The sequence below is a fragment of the Alternaria novae-zelandiae genome (genome assembly GCF_023758075.1).
Source record: "Alternaria novae-zelandiae strain BMP 2774 chromosome Unknown scaffold_7, whole genome shotgun sequence".
NCBI classification, from domain to species: domain Eukaryota; kingdom Fungi; phylum Ascomycota; class Dothideomycetes; order Pleosporales; family Pleosporaceae; genus Alternaria; species Alternaria novae-zelandiae.
The window spans coordinates 840,753-866,395 of record NW_026056967.1 but is presented as its reverse complement, the minus strand read 5'-3'; the positions used below and the strand labels follow the sequence as shown (position 1 = coordinate 866,395).

General features: G+C 53.3%; 10 protein-coding genes and 1 non-coding gene across 11 annotated transcripts; 6 read left to right on the top strand and 5 right to left on the bottom strand.

Moving 5' to 3' along the window:
• Nucleotides 1-281: 281 nt before the first annotated feature.
• On the bottom strand, nucleotides 282-2,182 carry J4E88_004300 (uncharacterized protein; the record flags this gene model as incomplete). Its single annotated transcript, XM_049397946.1, has 5 exons — nucleotides 282-797; nucleotides 848-1,501; nucleotides 1,547-1,677; nucleotides 1,728-2,010; nucleotides 2,063-2,182. The coding sequence occupies 5 exons, from the start codon at nucleotides 2,180-2,182 to the stop codon at nucleotides 282-284; spliced, it is 1,704 nt and encodes a 567-aa protein (XP_049256391.1).
• A 768-nt stretch (nucleotides 2,183-2,950) lies between these two features.
• On the bottom strand, nucleotides 2,951-4,790 carry J4E88_004299 (uncharacterized protein; the record flags this gene model as incomplete). Its single annotated transcript, XM_049397945.1, has 2 exons — nucleotides 2,951-4,028; nucleotides 4,138-4,790. The coding sequence occupies 2 exons, from the start codon at nucleotides 4,788-4,790 to the stop codon at nucleotides 2,951-2,953; spliced, it is 1,731 nt and encodes a 576-aa protein (XP_049256390.1).
• Nucleotides 4,791-6,780: 1,990 nt separating this feature from the next.
• J4E88_004298 (uncharacterized protein) lies at nucleotides 6,781-8,812 on the top strand (the record flags this gene model as incomplete). The annotated part of the gene is made up of 2 exons (XM_049397944.1): nucleotides 6,781-8,172; nucleotides 8,303-8,812. 2 exons carry the CDS (start codon nucleotides 6,781-6,783, stop codon nucleotides 8,810-8,812), a joined length of 1,902 nt encoding a protein of 633 aa, XP_049256389.1.
• A 1,366-nt stretch (nucleotides 8,813-10,178) lies between these two features.
• On the top strand, nucleotides 10,179-10,631 carry J4E88_004297 (uncharacterized protein; the record flags this gene model as incomplete). The annotated part of the gene is made up of 2 exons (XM_049397943.1): nucleotides 10,179-10,404; nucleotides 10,543-10,631. 2 exons carry the CDS (start codon nucleotides 10,179-10,181, stop codon nucleotides 10,629-10,631), a joined length of 315 nt encoding a protein of 104 aa, XP_049256388.1.
• A 427-nt stretch (nucleotides 10,632-11,058) lies between these two features.
• Nucleotides 11,059-12,531, top strand: J4E88_004296 (uncharacterized protein; the record flags this gene model as incomplete). The annotated part of the gene is made up of 2 exons (XM_049397942.1): nucleotides 11,059-12,219; nucleotides 12,274-12,531. The coding sequence occupies 2 exons, from the start codon at nucleotides 11,059-11,061 to the stop codon at nucleotides 12,529-12,531; spliced, it is 1,419 nt and encodes a 472-aa protein (XP_049256387.1).
• A 76-nt stretch (nucleotides 12,532-12,607) lies between these two features.
• On the bottom strand, nucleotides 12,608-13,783 carry J4E88_004295 (uncharacterized protein; the record flags this gene model as incomplete). The annotated part of the gene is made up of 1 exon (XM_049397941.1): nucleotides 12,608-13,783. The coding sequence occupies one exon, from the start codon at nucleotides 13,781-13,783 to the stop codon at nucleotides 12,608-12,610; it is 1,176 nt and encodes a 391-aa protein (XP_049256386.1).
• A 1,165-nt stretch (nucleotides 13,784-14,948) lies between these two features.
• On the bottom strand, nucleotides 14,949-15,034 carry J4E88_004294. Its single transcript has one exon. It is a non-coding gene; the product is annotated as a tRNA-Asp (tRNA).
• Nucleotides 15,035-15,563: 529 nt separating this feature from the next.
• J4E88_004293 (uncharacterized protein) lies at nucleotides 15,564-16,890 on the bottom strand (the record flags this gene model as incomplete). The annotated part of the gene is made up of 3 exons (XM_049397940.1): nucleotides 15,564-15,798; nucleotides 15,852-16,022; nucleotides 16,070-16,890. The coding sequence occupies 3 exons, from the start codon at nucleotides 16,888-16,890 to the stop codon at nucleotides 15,564-15,566; spliced, it is 1,227 nt and encodes a 408-aa protein (XP_049256385.1).
• A 4,068-nt stretch (nucleotides 16,891-20,958) lies between these two features.
• Nucleotides 20,959-22,126, top strand: J4E88_004292 (uncharacterized protein; the record flags this gene model as incomplete). The annotated part of the gene is made up of 4 exons (XM_049397939.1): nucleotides 20,959-20,961; nucleotides 21,012-21,063; nucleotides 21,125-21,421; nucleotides 21,468-22,126. The coding sequence occupies 4 exons, from the start codon at nucleotides 20,959-20,961 to the stop codon at nucleotides 22,124-22,126; spliced, it is 1,011 nt and encodes a 336-aa protein (XP_049256384.1).
• Nucleotides 22,127-22,438: 312 nt separating this feature from the next.
• J4E88_004291 (uncharacterized protein) lies at nucleotides 22,439-24,208 on the top strand (the record flags this gene model as incomplete). The annotated part of the gene is made up of 2 exons (XM_049397938.1): nucleotides 22,439-23,564; nucleotides 23,613-24,208. 2 exons carry the CDS (start codon nucleotides 22,439-22,441, stop codon nucleotides 24,206-24,208), a joined length of 1,722 nt encoding a protein of 573 aa, XP_049256383.1.
• Nucleotides 24,209-24,453: 245 nt separating this feature from the next.
• Nucleotides 24,454-25,616, top strand: J4E88_004290 (uncharacterized protein; the record flags this gene model as incomplete). Its single annotated transcript, XM_049397937.1, has 3 exons — nucleotides 24,454-24,459; nucleotides 24,688-24,759; nucleotides 24,813-25,616. The coding sequence occupies 3 exons, from the start codon at nucleotides 24,454-24,456 to the stop codon at nucleotides 25,614-25,616; spliced, it is 882 nt and encodes a 293-aa protein (XP_049256382.1).
• Nucleotides 25,617-25,643: the final 27 nt, after the last annotated feature.

The window sequence follows — 25,643 nt, the reverse complement described above, 5'->3', positions numbered from 1 at the left end:
AAACAAGTCATAGGCTTATCGATGAAATCTGAACATATGTTTCTACACACCCTATTTCCCAGCCTGTGACCCGGGGCGCTGCACATCCCATTTTCAGGAACAAAGCCTCAATACATAATCATAGCGCCGAGAACCTCGAAATGATGTGTAACTGCAAATCAGGAATCCAATCGGAGAGGGGCGAGGAAATGCCCTCTGAACCACACTTTTCGGTAGTCTGTTCCTCGTACTCTGTATCTCCCAACAGGGTACTACTCCTTTCACTCAACAGTCAATACTGCCTATGAAGCGTTTGAGCGAGTGGTGCGCTTGTTGATCTCAGCCTGGGCCTTCTCAGATCCAGTAGCGACGGCCTCGGCGGCCTTGTCCTTGGCGTCAACAGCGGACTTCTTGGCCTTGTTTGCCTGGGCCTTGACCTGCTCCTTGGAAGGAGCGGCGCCGGAGCCGAGGAGAACGGAGGCAAGGATAGCGAAGATGGTGACAGCGATAACACCAATACCACCAGCGACCTCAGGGACGAACTTGGCAGCCTCGACGGGGTCACGCTTGGCGATCTCGAGGAAGAGGGCGACCTTCTCCTTGACGTAAAGAACTGGGTCATCCTTGAAAACAAGGTCGGAGGGCGACTTGGGTGTGTCCTTGGGCTTGGGCTTGTTGGCCTCCTCGTCAGCCTTCTCAGCAGGGTGCTTGAGATCGAAGGTCTCGGCCTTGAGCTTCTCAGCGTCGTCGATGGAGTGGCCAATGTAGATGTTGTCAAAGAGAATGTCCTTCTGCATGGTCCAGATTTCGAAACCAATCTACGTCATGTTAGCAAAGAGTCTGTGAAATCAAGATGCAATCAACTTACAGCACCGATGGGCTCAAAGTTGGCAGGGGTCTTGTCCTCGAAGTAGTCAGGGTTGGCGATCTTCTTGGGGGCCCAGACGCCCTTGTAAGCCGGGTTGTCGATGAAGGGAGCGGTCCACTTGCCCTTGTAGGCGGGGTTCTTCTTCATAGGAGGCTCCCACTTGCCGCAGCCAGAGACCTCGTCACACTTGGGGTTGGGAACGGTGGGAGGAACCCAGTCACCATCCTCCTCGTCATCCCAGTCTTCGGGCTTCTCAGCCTCGGGGTCGGGGATGGTAGTGGGCTCATCCTCAAGCCAGTCTTCAGGCTTGGTAGCCTCCTCGTCGACAATCTCGAACGGCGCATCCTCATCCCAGTCCTCGGGCTTGGTAGCCTCGGGGTCAGCGATGCGGGCCTCGTCAACCCAGTCTTCGGGCTTTGTGTCGTTGGGGTCGTCAATCTCCTCAGGAGGGTTGACGGAGGGGGTGAAGTCCTCCAGGAGGGTTCCGTTGCGAACGGACTCGCCGTCGATCTTCATCTCGAAGCTCTGGTCGGGCTTGACGATGAGGGTGTAGAGGCTGGTAGTCTTGACGATACGAGCCATGGGAGGGTTCTTGAGGTGCTTCTCCTCGTACTCGCCGGTCTTTGGGTTCTTGTGGCGGAAGATGAAGTGAACCTAGAAATGTCAGCGTAGTTGGTTATATTGAGAGAAGTGCCGTACCTTGTTGGTGGCACCGCACTTGTCGGGTCCGAACATGATGATGTAGGGAGAAGCGTTGGAGAACTCTTCAGCGTGGAGGGCTGCGTTATCCTGGAGGAGCTTCATGTAGGCACCACCGCACTCGAGGCCATCTGTTCGTTGTTAAAATTACTTGATATCCCAAATTCGGCTGGAAACCTACCCTGAAGCTTGACTTCGTACTGAACAACAAGGGTGTCATCCTTGTTGTCAATGGCCTTGGGGAACTTGGCGGAGATGGCATGGTGAGCCGCCTTGTCCTTGATGACCAGTCCCTTATCACCCTCCATACCCTTCAGTACGGAAGGCTCCTCAACGGACCAAGTACCAACGTATGCCCATTCCTCGTCATCGGCCTTGACGTCCTTCTTCGCGTGTGAGGGGTTCCATCGGGACTCCCAGTCGTCGGTGAACTGCTCGAGGAAAGGTGCCTTGAGTTTTGTGGGCTATACGAGTGTTAGAGAGAGCCTCGGCTATGTGTATGATTCAGAGACGTACAGTAAAGGTCGGCTTTGCGACCGTGGTCGAGGAAGAAGACGCTGACTCGGAGGAGCTGGCGTCGTCTGCGCGCACAACGGCGGCAGCGAGCGCAACGGTGGCGCCAATTGCAAAACGCATTGTGCTTGCCTTGGTTGAGGGTTGAAGTGGAGGAGAAGAGTTCACGGATTCAACGTTGGGGCAAGGTGACAGTTAAATGCCCAGTACACAGAAAGGCCACCTTAGTGAAATGTGGCAGGAAGCGGGCCCTTGGAGCTCCCCACTAGCGCCGCGACCCATGCACGGTTATGCTCCAGGGTTATGGATGCTTCTCGAATAGCTTTCACGCCAGCTGGCCAGATCTGATACACTTTCACTCAAGACTTCATTACAGGCAATTACTTTCAATTGTTGAAGAAGTGCCATTAACCCAGGCATCTGCCCAGATGCTCGCTCACGATCGCTCTTTCCAAGATTCTGTGTCCGCGGCGCTAGTGCAGACCTCGGGAAGAACAAACGTGTTCTCCACACGTCAACCCCGAATCCAAAGGTCCCAAGATAAGGAATACAGTTCAGCCTGCTTTTCGAATCTTAAGGAGATGCTTCAAACAGGCCACGTTGTGCACAACACACTCGCATCGATCACGCTCATGCGCTGTACGACCAACACAACACACTGCGTCACTCAGTACTGTCATGAACGTATGTGGTATCGATTGTAGGTGAGCTATATCCATAGTCACACCAATGCATGCTGCGCAGCCAACGGCGCTTCAGTGTAGGTATTCCCAAAACTCCGCCGCCTAGCCAGGTCGTAAGATGTGGTCTGCGTGTGTATGCTACCTGTTCCCAAGTCCATCCCGCAAGAATAGTACAAAGCCGCGAACGCCATGCGCTAAAGTCAAAGTTCTAATTACTCCATGCCGCATTCCATATGACATGACCTATGTCGCGTGCAGTATTTACGGTGTCAACAACTCTGCCGATGAGAGTGGGTGGCAAAGGCTCTTCTTCGTCGCCTTCAAATGGCATGAACATGCCGGATGGTGTTCTTCGTAGTGCGCCGCTTTCTAGTGAGGCTGACGACCCACTCCGGCGCAATGAGTACGGATCCGAAGCAGTGGGAGTACCGGGCCTTTTTGAGCCGTAAGCGCTAGAGGGCTTGAGGTACTCTTCACTCTCTTCGTCGTCCTCTTCCAGCAGGAAGTTCCGTGATGGATTCGACGGCTTCAAGGTCTCGGAGGACGGCGACGGAGAGAGTCCACTGCGCGACTTCCACATGGGGAGTGAGTGATGTTGCTGCGTCTCGGGGACGTCGGGAGAGTCTGTCCGGTACTTGAGCGTCGTCGATGGAAGCTTAGCAATGGTCTTGTTATCCGTGCTGATGCTGACGGACGAGACAGTCCGTGAAAGAGGCTTCTTCCGGCGCGACCGCTTCATCATGACGACGCCCTCGTCCGACGAGGAATCCGCTTCCTGGTACTTGGCCCAGGGGTTATGGTTGCAGTCATCCTCCTCATCGTCGGCGTCTTTGCACTCGACGGCGATACATTGCTCGACCTTGTCGTCGAAGCGGATGTGCCGCTTCTCCCCGTGATCAGGAGTGTGCAGTCCGGAGGTGGACTTTGAGGAGAAGTAGTCCGTGCCTTCCCAAAGCAGGCCTCGGGACAATGTGGAAGATGTGGGGAAGTCGGGGGTTACACGGCCGATGATTGGTCGGGGCCGTCGCAACTCCAGCGTCACACCGGTTGTTTGCTGGGCCTGCACCGACTCGGCCGCTTGTTGCAGCAGTGACGACGACGACAAGGACTTTTGCAGCATGGCCTCGGACATGCTGCGCTTCTTGAGAATTGGCTTCTTGACGCCATTGACGAAGGAGTTCGTCTTGGACAGGCGGCTGGCTGGCTCCGAATTCTGCTGCGAGCAGAAGCGATTTGAGGCAGGCTGCATGGGCCCATACAGCCAGGTCACGTCAACGTCTTTAAGCCTGGTGATTCGTTAGCAGTGCCCAAGAGTTAAAAATCTGCAAGATGGTGCACGGATGGGGGTGATCGACACCCCTGCCGTGGCTGCAGATCGAAATATTCGGGACTCACCAATTCAATGTCTCGGGCGAGATCGTCTTGAGCTTAAACTGGGCCTTGGCCCACGTTCGCCACGAGGCATTTTCGAGCCTGGAGCGCTCGCCGTAGACGCTGCGGTGCTCGACGATGTGCCGCCATGACGACCAGATGTCCTCTTCGCGCCACTCGTACGAGAGGTAGTCGACGTGATGCGAGGGCTCCTTGCGCACGGCCGTGTCGTCTTCGGACATGGGCATAGGGTCTGGCGTAGTCATGGGAGTATCGGAGGAGAAGCCTTCGGTAGGCGACGGTGAAGGCAGCGAGCCCGGGCGCATGGCTGAGGATGCAGGCTTCAACGAGGCCATGTCGATGGGAGTGACGCCGTGACTCTTGCCCTTTGCAACACCCTTTTTCCTATACTGCCGCGCGGAACTGTAATTGGGAAACGCCAGGCCATCGTCTTCGCTGCTCGACTCGTCTGACTTGGGATCGAGCGAGACGCTGCTGGAGGGCGTCGAGTGCATGGACGAGGTGCGCGAGGAGCCGCTCAGCGACGGCGAGCGCAGGTCGGGCAGCGAGTACTGGTTCTTGCGGATGGGCGTGTAGGCGTCGTAGGCGAGCGACGAGGACGAGGGCGAGCGCTGGAAGGGCGGGTTGTCTCGCGGGAGCGACAGCATGGCCGTCATACCGGGCGGGTGCGGGTCAATGCCTCAATATCTATCACAGCGTGGGCCCAGCGGCGGCGAGGGAAAATCTCAGCTGGTTCGGCGTAGACATGCGGTCGTGACTTGGTATGTATGGGCGTGCGGGGACAGAGGGACAGTGGAGCGTGGTCAGGAATCGGGCTGACGACGCAACGGCGGATGTGAAGGCAATGTTGAGCAGTGGGAGGTGCGGAGATTGTCGACACAGAACCACGAAGCGGAGTAGCGGCACTGGCCTAGCCACGAACTCTGGAAACCTGAAGAGGCGCCCCTGCACCCTCACTGCTCTGGGGTCCCGTCCAGCCTTTCACGTCACCCCTCGCCTTCAAGCCACAAAGGACCGACCGCTCTACCGCTGCGCATCCGTTTGCCCTCCAAGCACGCTTCGCTGCACCTACGGGGTAGCTGCAGAAGGCCTTTCGGTGATCAGCCTGCAGATGCCCAACAGAAGCATGTATAGTCTAGACCGTCGCTAGCACCCTCGCGTGGAGGCGCCTTTCACATCCTGTCGCGACACAGTGCCGGGGGTGGCCTCATTTCCGAGATGCGCCGGCCGCTGCTGCACCTCGAGAGCGCCGAAAGTGAGCTGCGGAGAACCTTGAGAACCTTAAAGCCAGCTGCTCATGCGCGCTCACGGTCGTTTCCACCGGCTCGAACGACGTTGACGGCGAACGCCAAAAACATGCAATGCGATGCACCCCCCACTCAGATGCAGGTTAACTTAGCCTTCACTTAGCCTCTCAACACGATGCCTTTGCTCCATCACTTCACCGATGCTCAGCATACAGCAGTATGACGAAAACCATCCATGCTTCTCGTCCAAACACCTGCTCCTCCACATGCGCTTCCTCTCTCGGCGCCTGGGGATTTTGTGGAGAATGACGCTGTCCCAATCGATCGAACTTCAACATTTCAATCTTGCCTTGATATCTTCTTGGTCGACCTCCAGACCGCTCAGAAAGCACAACGAGCCAAAAGCACTTAAATCTCGGTCAAGACACACACATCTCGTATGGATCAAGGGTCTCCGCCCGTACTAAAGCGCGATTTAAACGTACTCGCCTTGCCAGATGCCATAGTTTTAACACAATAAAGGGCTGCAGACGACTTTAGTACGTTTCGTATCAGGACCAAACTCCTTCGCAAGCTCCGTGCTGCGTGCAACCATGAAATGGTCCTCTGCTAGCCCTCGCCTTGCTAATCATAGCGCACCCTAGAGCGCGCGAAGAAGCGAAGAACAAACTACCCACGGCATGCCACGGGTATTACAGTGGGGATGAGTTGGGGTTCAAAAGTAATCATCTGGTTAGGGCCTTGGTGTGAACATCAGAACACAACATGCTCAAATACAGTCGTACTCCTGCCATCTCTTCTCTCCGCGGCATTTGCAATATTGTCTTTGTCCCCGGCTGTTCAGTGGCACTGCGTCAATGCCGCTGCTCCAGCCGCATGGCAGTCCACCACACATCGATAATGGAAATACCATTTGTAGCAACCCGAAGATAAGCCATGCGTTCCCCAACGGCGTGGCAGACTTGGTCAGTCTGTGCAACGTCGCACAACAGGAGCCTCGTCATGGACGGTTCATGAGTTTGCAGGGCCAAGCAGCGCCTCTCTGACGACCACGAACGTCAAAGGGGCTCCTTTAGTCACACATCGTCTCGCACAGCAATCTCGCGAGCATTTATGCTATCTGCGAACTGCAGCAGCCCCTGGGATTTATTTCCGGTAAAATGCAGAGCGGGAATGATCCAGCTCGTGCGATCGATCTCAGCGCGGTATGTAGCGCCATGACGCATCTCGCGTCGGTGTTCGAGAGCCCCGAGAGACGCGAAAGCGACCCAGTTTGTGTCATCGCCTGTCGCAAACGTTTTGCACTCAGTTTTGCACTCAGCCTTTTGTGCGCCTTTATAACATGTAACCGTCGCGTCACACGTAACCTTTATAATAGTCATTCCTTAGCATTTATAATATGAGCGCAACACACGATGCGCCAGCCCCAGCTGGGGACTCACACCTCGACTCGAACGCGCCGAACGGACGTCACGATATTACGACTTCTTCGACCGACGTCAGTCTCACCGAGAGAGACGGAACAACACAAAATGGAGAGAAAACTGTTGGAGAGGATACTAGCGGAGCGAATGGCGCCGCTGTTGCCCCGGGCGCACCTGGTGCGCAAGATGAATTTCCTCAGAGAACAAAGCTACAGATCTTTTTGATCATGCTCTCTCTGGCTGTGGCGGTCCTACTCGTTGCTCTGGACATTACCATCGTCACGACCGCCCTACCCACGATTTCGGCAGAATTCAACAGCGCTTCGGGATATACCTGGATAGGTTCAGCGTACCTCATCGCACAGTCAGCGGCTACACCAATCTGGGGCAAGATCTCTGATATCTTTGGAAGAAAGCCCATTTTGTTGCTCACGAACGCCATCTTCTTCGTCGGCTCTCTTCTCGCAGGCGTGGCTGTCAACATGGACATGTTGATCGCTGCAAGGGTGATACAGGGTATTGGCGGTGGAGGTCTCATCACACTGGTCAACATTACCATATCCGACCTCTTCTCTGTGCGGGACCGAGGTGCATACTTTGGAATCATCGGTGGTGTATGGGCCTTGGCGAGTTCCCTAGGACCTGTCGTTGGAGGGCTCTTCACGCAAAAGGTCTCGTGGAGATGGTGCTTCTACATCAATCTACCTTTCGACGGTGTTGCGTTCCTCATCCTCCTGTTCTTCCTCGATGTCAAGACACCAAAGACTCCGCTCCGTGAAGGCCTCAAAGCTGTTGATTGGCTGGGTTCGCTCGCCATGGTCGGTGGAGTCATTATGCTGCTCCTCGGCCTGGAATTCGGAGGCATCTCACATCCTTGGGATTCTGCCACAGTGCTGTGTCTCATCATCTTCGGAGCCGTAGTCATTGGCATCTTCTTCGCGATTGAGTGGCGGGTAGCACCGTACCCTCTCATGCCCCTCGATCTCTTCTCCAAGCGATCGAATCTGGCTGCCCTGGCTACCTGCTTCTTCCACTCCTTCGTCTTCATCAGTGGCAACTACTTCCTCCCACTTTACTTTCAGGCTGTGCTTGGCGCGACACCTATCCTTTCGGGAGTTTATCTACTGCCTACCGCAGTGTCACTGTCATTCCTTTCAGCTTTCACTGGTATCTTCATCAAGAAAACTGGACAGTATCTACCTATGATCTGGTTCGGCATGATTATGATGACATTGGGCTTTGGACTTTTCATCGACTTTGACGTCAACAGTTCTTGGGCCAAGATCATCGTCTATCAGATCATTGCTGGAATTGGTGTTGGTCCAAACTTTCAATCACCGCTCATTGCACTCCAGAGTCTCGTACCGGTAAGTTCCATCAAAAGTTTGTTTTTTGGCGTCTGCACGCGTGATCATTACACATGACACTAGAGGCGGGGTTGCGGTAGAGCAACCATAGTTGCCATTCGTTAGTCTACCGATGCTGACATGCTCCCAGAAACGCGACATCGCTACTGCGACTGCAACATTCGGCTTTACTCGGAACCTTGGTAGCGCCATCTCGGTCGTTGTAGGTGGAGTCATCTTCAACAACGAGATGAAGTCGAAGCAGTCTCAACTGGCCACTTCGCTCGGTCCCGAAACTGCGTCGAGGTTCGGTGGTGGTTCCGCCGGCGCCAACGTCGGGCTTATTCAGTCCCTCCCCAATGAGCAAAAGTTCGTCGCGCGGAAGGCATTCGCAGACTCACTGAGCACCATGTGGATACTCTATGTTGCATTTTCTGTCGTGGGTCTCGCAGTCAGCCTCTTGATCACGCGTAACAAGCTCGACAAACAGCACGAGGAGACCAAGACTGGAATCGAGGTAGAAAAGGCAAAGAGGCTCGAGAGGGAAGCCGAGCGCGCAGCGAGGCGGAAGAAGAGGGCCAGTAAGGGGTCATTACCGCTCGACCCTGAGGCGCAGACAAGCAATCCTGATGTCGCGAAAGAGAAGGAGACAGCGGTATGATGAATTCTCAACGATTCCTTGCAGCATCAAGCATAGCGTAGGTGTTTGTGTCAACATCTTTCAAAGTAGTCCTTTCAAGATACCACTGTATGTAAAACTGTAATATAACAGCCGTGTAGGCCCACAGAAGTGTCAGTGCATTCCAGTCATAGTGTGCTCTTACTCACACTGCCGTTTGCTCACAGGGTCTGACCCTTCGCTGAGTCTTTGTCAATACGAAATTAGACATGTCCGCGGTGAAGTAGACAAAGCACTATTGGTACACGTTTCATAACAGCGTGTTCAGCGAGCAATCACCAGTCACTACACAACGATATCTTAAACAAAGCTCCATGTTCCCAGACAGAGTCTGTTGTAAACGTCAACGCAATGTGCTACTATCGACTTTACATCTTTGTTGGCTGCGGCCACTCAACTTTTTCAGAGACGCCGGTTAGGCACTGTAAGAATGTGCAGACGGAGAGTGGAAAGAAGTCGAATTCGCCATCAACACAGCATGAGGATCTAGCTACCGCAGGCGAGAGTTCTTCGGGAAGCAGTCGCAAGGGCAGAGACTCCCAAATGACGTTGGTGCCAGACGATGACTCGATTGAAAAAGCAGACAGAGCAACCACATACGGAGATAATTCGCAGAGCTTACATTCAGCTGCACAAGCAGACCATCACAAGACACATCATACAAATCCTCTGTCAACTACCGACGTTCTCCAGACTCCAAACGCAGATGGTAGAACTGCCTCGTCGCACACACCTACTACTAGTTCAAGAGCCAAAACTTCACTGCCGAATCCTCCAGCTCTAGAGGACAACGATATCCAGCCGACTTGCGAAGAAGGTCGTGTACATCCCCTGCACACTATCCGGCTCGAGCGCTTGTGCCCGCTTTGTGAAGAAGAGAGAGAAGAAAGACTAAGACTTCTGTACTCTTCCATGAAAGAGATCAGATTTGATCCTGCGAGATGGCACGTGAAGTATCAAGGAGATGCGAAGTTGCAAAATGATGGAAATCAGCAGACGGGTGCGGGTTGGGGTGTTGCGATGGGGGGATGGTGGGATCGTGGCAAGAAAGAGGAAAAAGACGAAGTGACATGAACAGAGGTTGATTGTATCTAAAAGAGAGAAAGAAAAACGCCATAGCGAAAACTGAGAGTAATCCTGCGCGGTCTTGGAGGGCGCTGGTGGTGATGCAGCATCACGTGCACCGCCGCCAATCGCAGCTCGGCCCTTGCAAAGCTCACCAACAATCACGACCACGACACCTCGCAACACCGCCAATTGCCCCGTCGCACGTCTCCAAATCACTCGACGGAGTCCTCGGAAACTATATACACGACCGTCACCCCCGAACGCACTCCCCGCCGCCGCAATGCCGACCCCAGAGTCCGAACTCTTCCTTGCCAAAAAGCCAAAGGTTGCGCCAACCTTTGACGGTGTCGACTACGAGGACAACACTGCGCTCAAGGGCGCGCAAGATGCTATTATCAGGGAGCAGTGGGTCAGGAGCATGATGGCGAGATTGGTCAGGGACGAGATGGGCAAGTGCTACCGGAGGGAGGGGGTCAACCACTTGGAGAAGTGTGGACATTTGCGAGGTAGGTCTTCTTCTATTTCGCGGGCAAGAAGGACGCGCGCAGAACGAAAAGAGGTCGAATTTGGGGCTGGTAGCAGCGGTGCAAGGCCGTCTGACGATGTACGCCATGACAGCGCGAAGGCTAACACAGGCTGAACAGAGCGTTACTTCGAGCTCCTCAAGGACGCAAAGGTCAAGGGATACCTCTTTGCCCAACAAAACTACGTCGACGATGCGTTGAAGCGATAAGCGGCCCGCCAACAGCGGTGATCGCTTGCATGAAGGACAGACAACAGGCAGACCATACACAACACGCAGCGGGAAACACCACCAGACGAAGACAAAGGCTTTTGGCGTTCAACAAGCGTATGCTGTAGAAACGCACCGATTCTCTCGTACTGGCGAAACTGTACATATACATGCCGGAGGAGAGACTGATGTAGCACGAATTATTGGAACCAGTTTACAACTGCAGTGGTACAGTTCGCATGTTTTCTTTTCCCACTGACGTGAAACCTCAAATTTCTAGGTCTTCTGTTCCAGGCGTGCGTTCCGGACTCTTTGTGGCTCCCCAGGCTCTTGATATGATGAGGCCAAGGCTAGCTCCCCAACCCCGCTACCACCGCGTACCTGCGTCAGCGACCGCTCCGACCAGCAACAGTCCACACCCAGCAAGATGCCCTTCCCCTTCGTCCTACCAACTACCTCCAGTATATCCTTTACCGATTACTTCAACAGCAGCACCCATCCGTCCCTACCGAACTGCGCGACCACAGCGCGAGGCGTCCTTCGAGACGCACTCAAGCGACACAAGCGCATACCACCTGCCTCACAGGCCTCAAACCTCTCCACCGTAACATCCGCCCTCAACGACTACATACCGTATCTGTTTGCCCTCGATGCGGGACTCAGTGGTGCAAGCTGCGCCGGCGAAGAGATCGACTTGGTCTTGGTCAAGGAGCTAGAAGTAGAATGGCGCTCGACGCTGGGGTCCTCGATACCGGGTCGCGAGCCAGCAAGAGTTAAGCTCAAGAGTCTTGAGAGCGAGCTCTGCTATACTCTCTCAACACTGGCATACGTATACAGCCTCCAGGCTCGAGCACAGCTACACACCCTCTACAATGCGACCGTACCCACGCCCGAACAACGCGCGACCGCAATCGGTGCTGCCATGAAGCACTTTCTCGAAGCAAACTCCATACACACATACTTGGTGAATCGGGCAGGGCAGTACAACTCACAGCCCGCGGCTATAGACATATCCGCGGCTGTGCTGGGAGCGTTGGCGGAGCTCACTATGGCTGAAGCTACACTCATCACCGTCCTGAAAGACGATCCATACCCAGCGGTCGTGATAGAAGACCGGAACAAGCAGAACAAAGACTGGATGTTCAGGGGCGTCGATATACCCAAGGTCCGCGCGCATCTCTTCGCTCGACTGTGCCTTGCTTCTTCAGAACACGCTGCGAAAGCCCAGGCTATGCTGGGGCGGTCTTCCAAGATTAACGACGATCTCCTGAAATACGTGGATGATCTGAGGCGGACCGCCAAAGGCAAGGCGTGTCGGTTCCTTGCCTGCGATGCTGAAGGAGGTGGTAAAACAGGCGAGGGCATCGCGTGGCTACGAGGCGCAAAGAAGGAGCTGGGTTTTGCATCGCTGGGTGCGGAGGAAGAGAAGAAGTCGTCAGGTTTCTCCAAATTGAAGAAAGAATGGCAGGAGAAGAGGGAAGATCGCAAGATCGAAAAAGGTGTGGACTGGGGCACTGATGCAGGCAAGTTCGAAGAAGGACGGATCGTCGATATGTTGTTGAAGAAGTGGGAGAAACAGAACGACACTGTATGTATACCCACCTTCGCTGGTTCATTGCGCATGATCAACTGACTATACCAGGTTGGCATTCAAATAGTACCTCCCTCAGAGCCATTGCTAGCAAGCATGCCCTCTGGACGCGAGTATCACACCACCAAGATGTTCATCGTCCCCGCGCTCGACGAAGACGCTCTGATCCGCATGCGGGCGCCACCGGATCCAAGCGAGGCTTTCGAAGGAAACGAAGACGACAGCGCGGACGAGGACGACCGCAACCCTCCAGCCGGCGCTTTCCCGGGCACAAAAGCGGACTATGCACCAAGCTCAAGCTACTATTGAATTGCAAGGGTATATAATACAATTGGAATGAGACGAATTTTCAACAAACAAAAGAGCTAATTGACCAAACACGCCATCATACCCCATACCCAAGCTCCCTCCAAAACTCCGCGACCTCACCCGAAACATCTCTCTGCACCCTCCCCTCCTCCCAGACATCCCCCGCCCCCTCCAACATACCACTCCACGCCATCAACAAAGTGCCCCTGTTCCCCCTCCCCGCAAAATGAACCAGGTAATCCCCCCTCCTCACATCCCGTTCCTTCAACCCCTCTACATCCTCCCTCTCCAGAAACTTCTGCGTGCCCTCCTCTTCATACCCGTTGAACCAATGTTGCGGCACATATCTCGCTTGGTCTCTGAATTGCTCTGTTTTCAGAACCTCTTCCATGGCAGATTGCTCGGTGAAGGGGAGGTCGATCTCCGGTTTGTAGTGGCGGAATGCGAGGATGGCGGTGAAGAGTTCGATGGCCCACGCGTTGACGCGGAGGAGGAAGATGCCGTTGTTGAGACCGTTCCAGTCGCGTGTTACGAGGAGGTTTGTTGTATTTGCTGGTGCTGGGGCTTGCTTATCGTCTTCGTTGCCGTCGTCGGAAGAGGAGGAGCGACGCCACCAGGACCCGAAGCGCGCTTTCTCTGGTGGCAGGAAACTGGATATCGGACGGCATTGATCGAGGATGATGGTGTCACGATCAACCCATTGTATCCATTCCAACCGCTCCTTCTCTGGCTTCAACATCTCCCGCATGAGTAGGTTGAGGATGAAAGCGGGTTTGTTCCACAGATCATCTATGATCGGATCGCACATCACCCTGACCTCCGTACCATGCACCAAGGCATGTTGGAGATGCGTCTTGAACGCTTTCTGATAATGTTCCTGGGGCTTGCCGAAATGCGCCGTCACAGTCGCGATGCGCGCCCGCCCCGTTGCAAAAGGTGAGTACTTCCGACAAGTAGCGCGTTTCGCAGTTGCTGCTTCGATGAGTTCAGCCGACACTTCAGGTAAGCATTTCGAGTCGCCGTGGGCAGCGAATTGGGCGTTGGGTCGCGGTTGGGGTCGGGCATACGGAACGGAGAGGTTCTCTAAGTTAGGGTGGTTCCAGAGGAGGATGGGGAAGCCGATGAGGAAAAGACAGAGCCAGATGAAGAACTTGCCCGTGAGGAAGCGCGGAGGTGCGTACATGGCTTTGGAACGAGTGGAAGGGGATGGCGAAGGGATGGAGATGGGCTTGTAGCTTGGATGTCCGAACATCTTATTGCTACTGGGTGCTAGCTATGTATGTGTGAATCAGAAGAGGAAGGGGGTAGAAAAGAGACTTGGGAGAGGTCCTTCCAAGACATGGTCGAGATGACAAGCTACACGAGGTGACGAATGCTACGGCGGCATTCTCTTGGGATGCCAACGTCGCCGGATTATGCGGCTGTGTATTCGTAGCAACTGGGCGTCAGGTTGACAGCCAGCCTGGCATGGCGGCGTTGGCATGTCCGGTCCCAAGAGCTTCACCGTGCTTGTCTTGAGCACAGAGGTTCTGGCATTGATCTTTCTAGGCAGATTATACTACTAGCGGATTTTGTCTCCAATTTGGTGCATGACGGAGGCTTACACAGCGAACGCGCTGTGGTCGGACTTTGCGGTCAGGTATGGTATTTGCGGAGTGTGGTTACACATCCCGCCCACGGACTTGCTGGGCCTGCTCTAATACGCGAGTTCTGAACGGAGATTGTCGAAGGGATGGTGTAAATGGAGACATGTATTTTGGTGCAATTCCACATTACCGTTTGGAGCTGACGAGTTCATTGCATTGCATGTTTCTGCTGCTCGGGGAGATACCTTGGCCTCTCGTCAGGCTTGGCTTGGTTGGCGTCAGCGTCACTACGATGAAGCATAATGTAGATCTGAAACAGATTGAGGCTTCCAAAAGAGCCTCATCAGTATTTGGAGGCTGATGGGATTCCGACGGAGCGGTGCGCCCTGGTGGTCTTGGTCAACATAACGCCGACGCGCATGCTGTTCGTTTTACAGCGTCGCGGCACGCGTCGTTTCTGCGCATTAGAGTATGATAGTGAGGAGACATCTGGGCTGTTAGCTCTGAGATATGTTCTGAAGATCGTGGTGTCTCGAAATATTCCGGACGGTTCGGGGAGTATGGTGGGGACGGAGGTAGCTGCGAGGGTCGCATCGGCGGAGGCATCGCAGACGCGAGCCACGCCCTTGGCAAGGACTTGAACGAAGTACGACATAACACTCACGATAGACCAACATTAGCGTTGACTTTGTGACGTGACTTGCATCGGAAAAAAAAAGTGCAGATTCTCCAAAGGATGCATGGGATTGCCGACCTCAAACCAATGGACATGTTGCTGGTGGAATCGTATAGCCGGGGTTTACGACTACCACGCAAAAACAAAAATGAGAGCTCTCCAGCGGGGAATTGAACCCCGGTCTCCCGCGAGTTGCCTGATAGGTGACAAGCGGAAATACTGACCACTATACTACTGAAGATTGATCAACCTGGTGGTTGAGTAGTTGGTTGATGACAAAACGGAGCAACGCATAATTTATAATCTCACAAAGTGCAGTGAACACATCAGCTTGGACGTGATCATGCCATGAGATCGCTTCAATCACGTCTCCAGTCTGCCGATCAAAGGTGGCGTAAGTTCACTCATGTGCCCCGCGACACGCCGTCTTGCAGCCGAAGCGCGGGGCCATTGACCAGCACCTGACCCACCCAAAATTCGCGACACCACGCCTATACAAGTGCGTTGCCTCGCAAAACTCAGTATACGACGCTAATTAACCCAGGTGTAACCTTGGCTGACCCGCTGAGAAGATCAGGCTCATCTGTGTGACATGACGGATCTGCCAGAGTCCCGAGGTCGTATCCTACCCGGCGCATCACTCCCTGTGGACACATTCGGACTAAATTGGCATATTTTCCTTTCTAATAGTAGACCCGAGAGGACTTGCTAATATAGCATGCTCTGTTATACTGTCCATGCGAGCTTTCGTAAACCAGGGTCAGCCTCCTTTACGACTTTGTGATCTCCTCCGGACCTTTCATATCACCCAACGAGTTATCACCATCTTTTCCATCGCCCACTGACCCCTGTCCGATCAGAACGGCTTCTTCCCGTCCAAGCATCATGTGCTCGATGTTGACCTTGGGGCCCTTGAACCACTTGTGTGCGGAAACGAACCACCATATCGTTACCAAGAACATCGGACCACCGTAAACGACGCATGTCCAGTTCATGTCTGCCACGCTATTGGTGCGTTAGCCTTGTCAAAGTAGCGTGAAAGTGTTGGTGAGACTTACGTCAAGTCCGGTCCGGTTACGCTGGGGAAGCATAAGATAGGTATCATGAGCAAGACAAAGATGCATGCAACGCTACCAATTGCGCTGGAGTATTTCCCCAAGTTCCATGGACCCGGTCTGAAGCGATTGCCTACGAAGAAGACACGGATAGCAATGGGTATGGTGAATGCACTATCAGATGTCAGTACGGCACGCACACCAAGCTCACCAGCACTTACACAAAAGCCGCGATAGCACCAATGGAGAACAGCGCTCCAACAGCCAGCTCACCGCCAAATATGAGCAGCAGGCACAGTATGCCGATTGCGCAGTTGAACCAAACGGCATTTGCAGGTGTCTGCGTGTGTTTGTTGACCCTCTTCCAGTACTTGGACAACGGGAAGCAGTCATCACGCGCGTACGCGAATGTCACTCTGCTTGCCGCAATCATGCATCCTTGACCCATGCTGAACCCGGCAATAATGGTGAGAGCAAGGATGGCCAGCGTCATCTTCTGCGACATGCATTGCATCAGGTAGGCAGCGAAGGGCTGCCCAAGCTCAGACTCGAGGACTAGGTCGATATCAACGACAGTGTATGCCACGACAAGCTGAAGGAACCAGCCAAAGAATCCTCCTGTGGCGGATGTCAAGACAATAGCGCGCGGAGAAGCCAGGTTCGCATTCGAGCATTCTTCCGCAAGATGGAATGGCGAGTCGTAACCTGACATGGTCCAGATGACGCCGATAAAGGACATCAGAACTGATATACCAGCTGGGAAGGATGTACCTTCATAGATTGTGCCCCAGACCTCGCTCGACGGGGCAAAACGAGGTAGACCGCGCTCTGTACGGTCCGTACCAGCTGGGATCATTATGATGACCACAATCAACGCAATGAAGTTGAACGTGGAACCAGCGGAGTTGAACTTTGCAAGCCAACGTGTCGGCATAGAGGAAAGGATCGCATGAAGAATCATGATGAAGACCGTCAACAGGAAAGTCTGATAATCCGTGGGGACGTAAGATGGGTCATTGATACTAGCCGCCGCCAGTATCATGGCCGCAATTCCATAATTGACTACTCAAACAGTCAATTCTATGTCCATACCCGTCGCGAACGAGATAGCGGTTTGTACTTGCCGGACGGTGCCGCCGTAATCTGGGCCAGCCAATTACTCCAGCCAGTAAGCCAAGCAGCAAAAGGTCCCCAACCAGGTGGTGCCAGGACAGCAGAAGCATAGTATAAACCTCCGCTCGTGGGCATGCTACTACATAGCTCTGCCATGCTCATAGCCACACATTGAATACCAACCATGGCCACAATCCAGCCCCAAGTCATTCCAGCCGTTCCCGCATAGCCCATGCCATAATAGAGCGTAGACGCGAAACTAGGCAGTAGACCCAGAACCGCAAAACTGACACAGAAGGTGGTAAACAGCGAAAATTCTCTCTTGAACTCCGATTTGTATCCGAGGGCCGCCAGAACTTCTTCATCTGGATTGAGGGAATGCGTGGGATCGTAGGGTATATCGCCATCTGGAAGAACAGATGTCACCGGTTCTTCCGCGACGGAGTGGTTCCGATGCTGGGAAGTCGTCATCGTTGCAACGCGAAATGCATGCGCGCGCCGTCGCAGTCGCAGTCAAAGAATAAGAAGAAGTCGCGATACGAAGTCTTACTCCAATAGCACCGCAACGCATAGAAGCGCAGCATCTTGTCTATATACACCCACACCCCAGTCTGCATATCACCGCGCAGCAGGGTTGCAAGCGGGGTGTCACTACTCCAAGTGGGAGAGTACACGCGAAGCCTTGCTGCAACGGTGTTTGGGTGCGGCGTCATAATCTCTTAGTAGGGGTGGTAGACGTTCGTCATTCGCTGCGCGAACGCCTATCTCTCTGCTCTTTATCAGTTGCGTGGTTCGGCGGTTCGGCTAGACTAACTTAGAGGGAGAGGTGTGGAGGAGATCGCGGGCTGCGACACGCCAGGGCACACGACACCCACGACAAGAAGGTGGCTTGTCAAGAGGTTGGGCAGCCGTATCCTCCGTCCGCCATCTTTCTTGTGCTGTGCGATCCCCGCAGCGAAGTTGTAGGTGGTACACAGAGGTATGGAAATGGGTGACCGCTTACATGATTGGATTAGTGTTCGCGATGGATAAGACACCTTTGGTGCTTCCAAGGTTCCAAGGTCTCTTCGGAAATATTCCGCCCGATATCTGCGACCGGGGACTGCATATCGAGGTACCGTATCCTGGGATACCTCAACGCTGCGATACGGCTGGACATGCTTCAATGGGCATAGGCTTTCGTAGAATAGATTTGCCTGTCAGATTCCACGTGGCGTGGCAGGAGCGATAAGCTCACCGTTGATGTCACTCGTTGAGAGATGGCGAGACGCCTACGAGCTGCTTACCGTGGCTATATTATGAGGAGCGCGTAATGGTTAAGCAAACGCTGCTGGAATATCAGAATGATTGATGTGTCTGCGCAGCTGCTTGCTTGCGTTGAAATACCTTGGTGCCCAGGTGAGTCCCTAGCACAGCATGGGCTGATGCCCCTTGCTATCCCTGTTCGTCGATCCCATGGGTAACGTCTACCCCAAAAACATTGATGATTAAACACACATCCGCTGTTTGCTTAAAACTGCGTGGAGGAGATTGACCAAACGCTCTTTCCGGGCTGAACCTTTCCTCCATGTCGAACGAGGCCATGACCACCATGCAACTGCCTGTATTTGTATGAGCAGTCACGTCTGTACTAGAGTGTACATGCCAAACTACTACTTTCTTTGAAAGTGTTTCTAGTGGTCTTTATCGCTTGAAGTTTCTCTCCAGATGTCCAACTCGGGAGGCGAGACTGCCCAGGTGTGCACTCAGGAGGACCCGGGTCGATTCAGCTGGATCAGTGCAACTTTCAGCTGGATACATAGGTATAGCTCCCAGGCAATGGCACTGGGATTTCGGTCCAACGAACCCATAGCTTTACCTTTGTATCGGTATCTAAGACTACCCCACATCTTTCTGCTATTGTTGACCATGAGCATCTCTCAAAGCACAAGAAATGGCCTCCTCACAACTGGCACATCTGGCGTAACAGCACTGGCACCAGATACAAGATTCACCGAACAAGCTGACTCGGCCTTATGTGTGTTATATCGAATCTGCTCCGGGTTCGTACGGCTTACATGATGTGGGTCGGGCGTGAGGTTGATCATTCAAGTCCCTCTTCATTGGCAAACGCGAAACCACTGACTCGGACCTCCGCGGGTGTGGCGATACGACACATTCACGTGCAGTTCGCGCATCGCCGACAGAATGTCACCCCTGGTGCTGCTTTGCCGAATCTGACAGTAGCCAGCGCTCAATGCCGACTGAAACTGCCCAGGTGAGTCTGAGCTTTCTTCTCGAAGGCTGAGTCTCTAAGCCGCTGTTTCCAAGGTCGTGGTGTCGGGTCTTCCTTGTCTATATCGCGCAGGTGTTTCAATGTTTTCGACAGTTTCCGAAACTTGCATTCAATAACCTGACTGTTTGGCGATTGGACTTCAAGACCTTTGTGGGTGACATGTGTTTGCTGGTCAGTTTTCGCTGTCTTTCAATCGCTGAGATTGCGATTTGCATGACCAACAGCGGACGGTAGGACTCTACCAATTGTGGATGTGCTGAAGTCAATCATGTCTGTGTTCGAAAGAGACCCGGGTTTGGGGTACTCGGCGGAACGCTGCGACTTCCCTTCGCCCTCGTGCTTCTGAGGCGCCGACGCCGCTACACTACCTATGCACACCCATGACAGCACAGTCTCTTTCCAGAGCTATCTGTATCAACGACAGGGCTCCTAGGAGTTTCTTGTCACTGCGCGATTTTCATTTCTCCTTGACTGAACGCCTGAAGCAAGGACGAAAATTATGCGAGTGTTGACCTCGGGACCAGTACAACTTACGGCTACGGCCCGCCAAAGGCGTCAAACTAAGCGTGCCGGGACACCCGATGTCACTCACGCAAGCTGACGGGCACCGCCAAACTTTCCTCAACGCCTTCAATTTGCGCTGCGATGTTACCGATATCTTTTGCGAGTCAGAATTCCAGCGACACTGGCAACAGCTGTATAACATACCTACGATATTGCTCGCCTGAAGTCGCAGTTTGCAACATTACCAGGCATGAAATCACCGAAGCAGCGCCGGGAAACCCATTGCGCATTGGACGCATTTGATTTGCTGTGACATTTCTTCTTGAACCGTACCACGAATCGTCGCGAAATGTTTCCGGTCAGCAGCCAACATCGCCATATTGCCGCGGCCTTCGAATTGGACGCGCCTCTCTGACACCCGGGCAGCCTCAACCCAGGTCTGAGTCGTCAAACTCGTCATCCAATTGGCGCTACCGCGAGTCCCACAAGTGTCGAAGCTGGACCAGGGACGTCCGTCTTTAGTCGATTGTGCAGATCATCGAGGATGCACAGCTCCATTGAAAGTGGCGCTTGCGACACTTTTAGATGCCTAGTCTGATATCTTGGGGTCCGGGGGTCCGCGATTTCTGAGCGCTGTCTCCTCAATCCGAATACTTCCACTGAAACACTGCGCGACCACCCCAGGGCATCCATCCACAGCGCCACCCCGGAACAGTCCAACCAAGCAACATCCCAGAGCACCTATCAAATTGTCAATGAAGCATTTTGTGACGGAAAGCCGCCGACATCACAGAGAAATGCCGAGTGATTGCTGAGTTCACACCCGGTCTTCACAACATAGCGCCTGTGGTCACAACAAGGCTGCTGACCGGGCGCTCGGCAGTTCTTCATCGATTTACTCTGTTCCCCAACGCACCGTGGTCTCTATCGCATCGATAGATTCCCCCTGATATTTACGGCAACTTTTGATCAACACCCACTAAAGCCCTGAGCAACCAACTCCGAGACTACTCGCCGTCTACTGGCCCGGCCTTTGAACGTTCCCACAACCTCGGCTCGCGAGCCAACCACTTATCTATGGCCGGAGTTCTTGAGCCTGAGGCTGGAATTTTCTACGGCGTGTGCTGGATCGTCGTCATCATCCGACTAATATCAAGAAGAATTCATCGTGGATCATGGAAATTATTGCAATTAGATGATTACTTAATACTTGTAGCCATGGTTTGTGACCCGCAGCATCGAGCGACTACAAGTACTGATTGTGACACAAGGCTACCGACACAGTGCTGATTGCTATCATGCACGAAGTCACAAAGACTAGCAGTACGTCTTTCCGTGTGCAAACTGCAAGAGAGACACACGCTGACTCTATACCGGTATCTAGGCAACTTAATACCGCCGGGAGACGACGTCTCTCAATATTCAGATGCCGAAATCAAGATGCGTATATACGGATCCAAGCTGGTCTTGGTAGTAGAGCAGATGCAACTCCTTACCATATGGCTGGTCAAGGCATGCCTACTCATTATGTACAACCGCATGACGATGGTCCTCCCGCAACACAAGATCGTCATCGCCACCTCCATATATGTCGCTGTCGCATTTGTGGTCATGGAAATATTGTACCTTGGGGTTTGGTGTCGGCCGTTCTCGCAATACTGGGCAGTACCGCCGAATTCGAGTAAGTGCCTTTGCAACATCTAATCACACGATACTGACGATACCAGAACAATGCTCGGCAGCGACCAATCATCTCATCACAAACGCCGTCTTTAATATTTCCAGTGATCTGATCATCATAAGCATACCTATGCCGTTGCTCTTCAAAGTACGCCTACCGAAGAAGAACAAAACGATCCTTTTTGTGATCTTCTGTATAGGAGCGTTCACCATCGTCGCAGCAGTCCTCAACAAATATTACTCGTTCACAAATCCCTTTGGAACTGAGTGGACGATCTGGTACCTTCGAGAGTCGTATACGGCGATACTCTGCGCGAATCTGCCCTTGACCTATCCGCTTATACAACGGGTTCTCGGTCTGAGAAACTGGAGCTCCAACACATACACTGCGGAGAACACATACGGGCCCAATACCGTCACACGCGCGACGCAGTCTGTACATACGCGCGCCTATTGGCCGGAACCTAGAGCAGAACCGATACCTAGAGGCTTCCGGGATATCTTCAGGCGGACGGAGAGCCAAGAAGACATGAATGGCGGTCTTGGGAAGCAAAGAGAGGACCAGGATCCACAATTTATCACCAGCGCGATCGAAATGGAGGACGCGAGGTCACTACGAGTGTCGAGCGTGAGTAATCCTGCCAGTTGGCGAACGTCCGCAACGACGGAGGGCCATAAGGACCAGGAGATTTTTCATGCCGTATGAATGAATACACGAGTTCTTATCAACACTATAGGCTACACTTCCGCTCACACATGCGCGTAATTGCTACTATTCAGGAAAGCTGTGATTGAACATGTGCTCGAATTGATTTGAGCCTCTGGCATCGGTCCGTTTTTGTACGTGGAGTCGTGTTCTCGTCATCGTGTGCCTTTAGCACCATGATGGATGCACCCAATTTGGAACGCTAGCCATCAGGTACTCACATGGGCACAAGACACTCGTAGTATCTCGACGTTTCATAATACATACGCTCTTCAGTAAACTCCCAAGCCTTTACTCCCAGACTGCAACATAATGCACATCCACGACGTACTCATCATCGGTGGAGGCCCGGCTGGCCTAGCAGTAGCAGCACGGCTCCGTGAACAGACACCCTCGGCAACCTTCACAGATGACGAACATCAACGTTACCACTGGATTCGGAAGCATGGTCGGAAAATGAACATCAAAAACTACCGAACGAACAAGGACTCACTACCAACTCCGCCGTCAACACCCGGGAACTCAGACTGTGGCTGCGACCATGATGCAGCACCCGAAGAAGCAATAGATATGCTAGTACTTGATGCCGATGGAGCAGACTGGATGTCAAAGTGGAAGCGCCTCTTCAAGACTTTTCACATTGACTACCTTCGAAGTCCGATGTTCTTTCACGTCGATCCCGCTGACCGAGATGCACTGCTCGGGTATACGTACGAGAAAGAGAGAGACAAAGACATCCAAGCCCTACCTGGAGTTGCCGGGAAGGAAGTGAGCAAGCACAAAAAGAAGAAGAACCTGAAGTCGCAAGGAAGGTTTTTGAGCCGCACGCCAGACGTCGATGAAAGGGACCGAAAGGACTACTTTGTACCACGTACCGATTTGTTCGACGCTCACTGTGAAGAGATCATCAAGAGATATCGACTTGGCAAGGATTTATTGAGGAAAGAAAGCGTCGTGAACATCGAATACGACAATATCTCGAAGTTCGATGAAGCGGACCTAGATAGTGTCATTTCAGATGATGCGATGGCGGACGAGAGAAAAGTCTTCCGCATCTCCACAGACCAAGGCGTGCGTTTCGCCCACCTCGTCGTTTTGGCTGTCGGTCCTGGAAATGCGCCCTCGATACCCCCTGTTCCTGGCCTACCAGCTCAACGTCCACACGAAGGTTTCGCGCACGCGATGCAGATCAAGCAGTTCCCACCACCACACGTAATGGCCAAAGTCAAGGCTCGCCAGTCGACTAGCATGCTCATAGTCGGTGGCGGCTTGACCAGCATTCAGCTGGCAGATCTAGCAATCAAGCGATGCGTGAACAAAGTATGGATGCTCATGCGCGGTCCGCTCAAGGTCAAGCACTTTGACGTGGACCTAGAGTGGGTGGGCAAGTTTCGGAATTTCAAGCAAGCCGAGTTCTGGACGGCAGATACTGATGAAGGTATGTCAACGCTCTTACTTGGTGAATGCATCTAACAATCGGTGATAGAGCGCTTTGAGATGATAGTGCAAGCCCGTAACGGAGGAAGTATGACGCCGCGGTACCGGAAAATTCTCGATACGCATGTCGCACACGGGAAGATCGAGCTTCAAACCTACACTCAACTCCAGTCCGTATCGTGGGACCAAAGCTCGAAAACATGGGCCTGCGAAGCCGCGTCCACAGATTCGAAGCCCAAACTGCCGTCTGTCGACTACATGGTCTTTGCCACTGGCATTCAGTCAGACATCCGCACCATCCCCTACCTTCAGAACATCCAACAAGAGTATCCTATCAAGTACGTTGGCGGTCTGCCATGCTTGAATGAAGACTTGATGTGGGACGATGACGTTCCTCTGTTCGTGACAGGACGACTTGCCGGATTGAGGCTTGGCCCTGGCGCGCCGAATCTGGTCGGCGCAAGAGTAGGCGCTGAGCGAATCGCTTGGAATGTGGACGATGCTTTGAAGAAACTGGGGAAGCTTAGTAGCAGAGCGCAGGACGAAAGCGACGACAACAGTGGCGACGAGAAGATGGCAGCTTACGCTGCAGCGAGGGATAACCGATTTGATAGTTTGTTCGAGTTGGATGATGCGGCAGCGTAGTCATAGTAGGCGAATCGGCTTCGCAATCAATGAAATATGAGTGTTTAAATGGATTGGTGCTTCTGGAGTCCAGTTCTTCCCGGTGTCGCGTACCTTCAAGGTTACGTCCACGGGCTTCCGTCCAGGAGCCCTGAGAAGACCCGCTGACGTCATGCGCCACACGATACACATTGGACTACCTCAGGAGCCTGAATGTGCGCGGGAAGTGCGCAAGAATGCAAATTGAGTTTGAAGTAACCTCTCCAATGGCCGTGATATCACTCGGTTCGGCGCGTCGCTTTCGTGTTCCATGGTCGATGCCGCTGAGGACACCCGGAACGGAACCGCTTCGGCTATATCTGCATCTTTTCTGTCGACCATCCCGAGGACACTTTTCATCACAACATCATCTTTATCCCTATTTTCCTAGACGCAAATGGTTTCAGGCGGCGATGTAAGCTCACGCGCAATGTCTAGAGATCAAGTTTAACAACTCAAAGGACAAGAACACACCTGCGGTAGTCTCTCTGGCCGCCGGCGGCATAGCTGGCGGTGTGGAAGGCTTTCTTTCGGTACGTCCAAAGAGGCATTCCGGCCCAGATCCCGTGACTCACACCACTCGCAGTATCCTCTAGAGTTTGCGAAAACGCGTGTGCAATTAAGAGCTGAGAAGGGCGTGCCGACACCACGAAATCCCTTCCTGGTCGTGACCCAAGTCTATCAGAATGAAGGCATTAGAGCGCTATACAAAGGCTGCGGAGCGCTCGTCTTTGGCTCAGTAGGCAAAGACGCCGTTCGCTTCCTCTTCTTCGACCAGATCAAGTCGTCCTTTGCAGACCCAGAGACGGGAACGCTCTCCCCTCTGCGCAATCTGTTGGCCGGCATGACTGCGGGAGTAATCGCGTCGATCACCGCAGTTACACCCACAGAGCGCATCAAGACTGCGCTCATCGACGATGCCAGGAACGAAAGGCGCTTTCGGTCCGGTTTCCACGCTACAACCACCATCTGGAAGGAACACGGTATCCTCGGTTTATACCGCGGGTTCGCAGGCACTACCCTGAAACAAGCATCAGCAACGGCGTTCAGAATGGGGACCTACAACATCCTCAAGGATTATGAGAAGGCCAAGAATATCGAACAAAATACGTTGGTCAACTTCGCGAACGGATCGGTAGCAGGCGTTGTGACAACGCTTGCAACGCAGCCTTTTGACGTTATTAAGACGCGTTCACAGAGTGCCAAAGGCACTAGTACTGCTGAGGCTGTAAAGAGTGTTCTGTTGGATTACGGGATCAAGGGTTTTTGGAAAGGCACGACGATGAGATTGGGTCGCACGGTGTTTAGTGGAGGTATCCTATTCACAAGCTACGAGGCTGCTGTGAAGATCATCCTGCCGTTATATCCTGGCACAAAGCAGGCTGAGTAATCCTAGACGCAAAGACATCTTAAATAT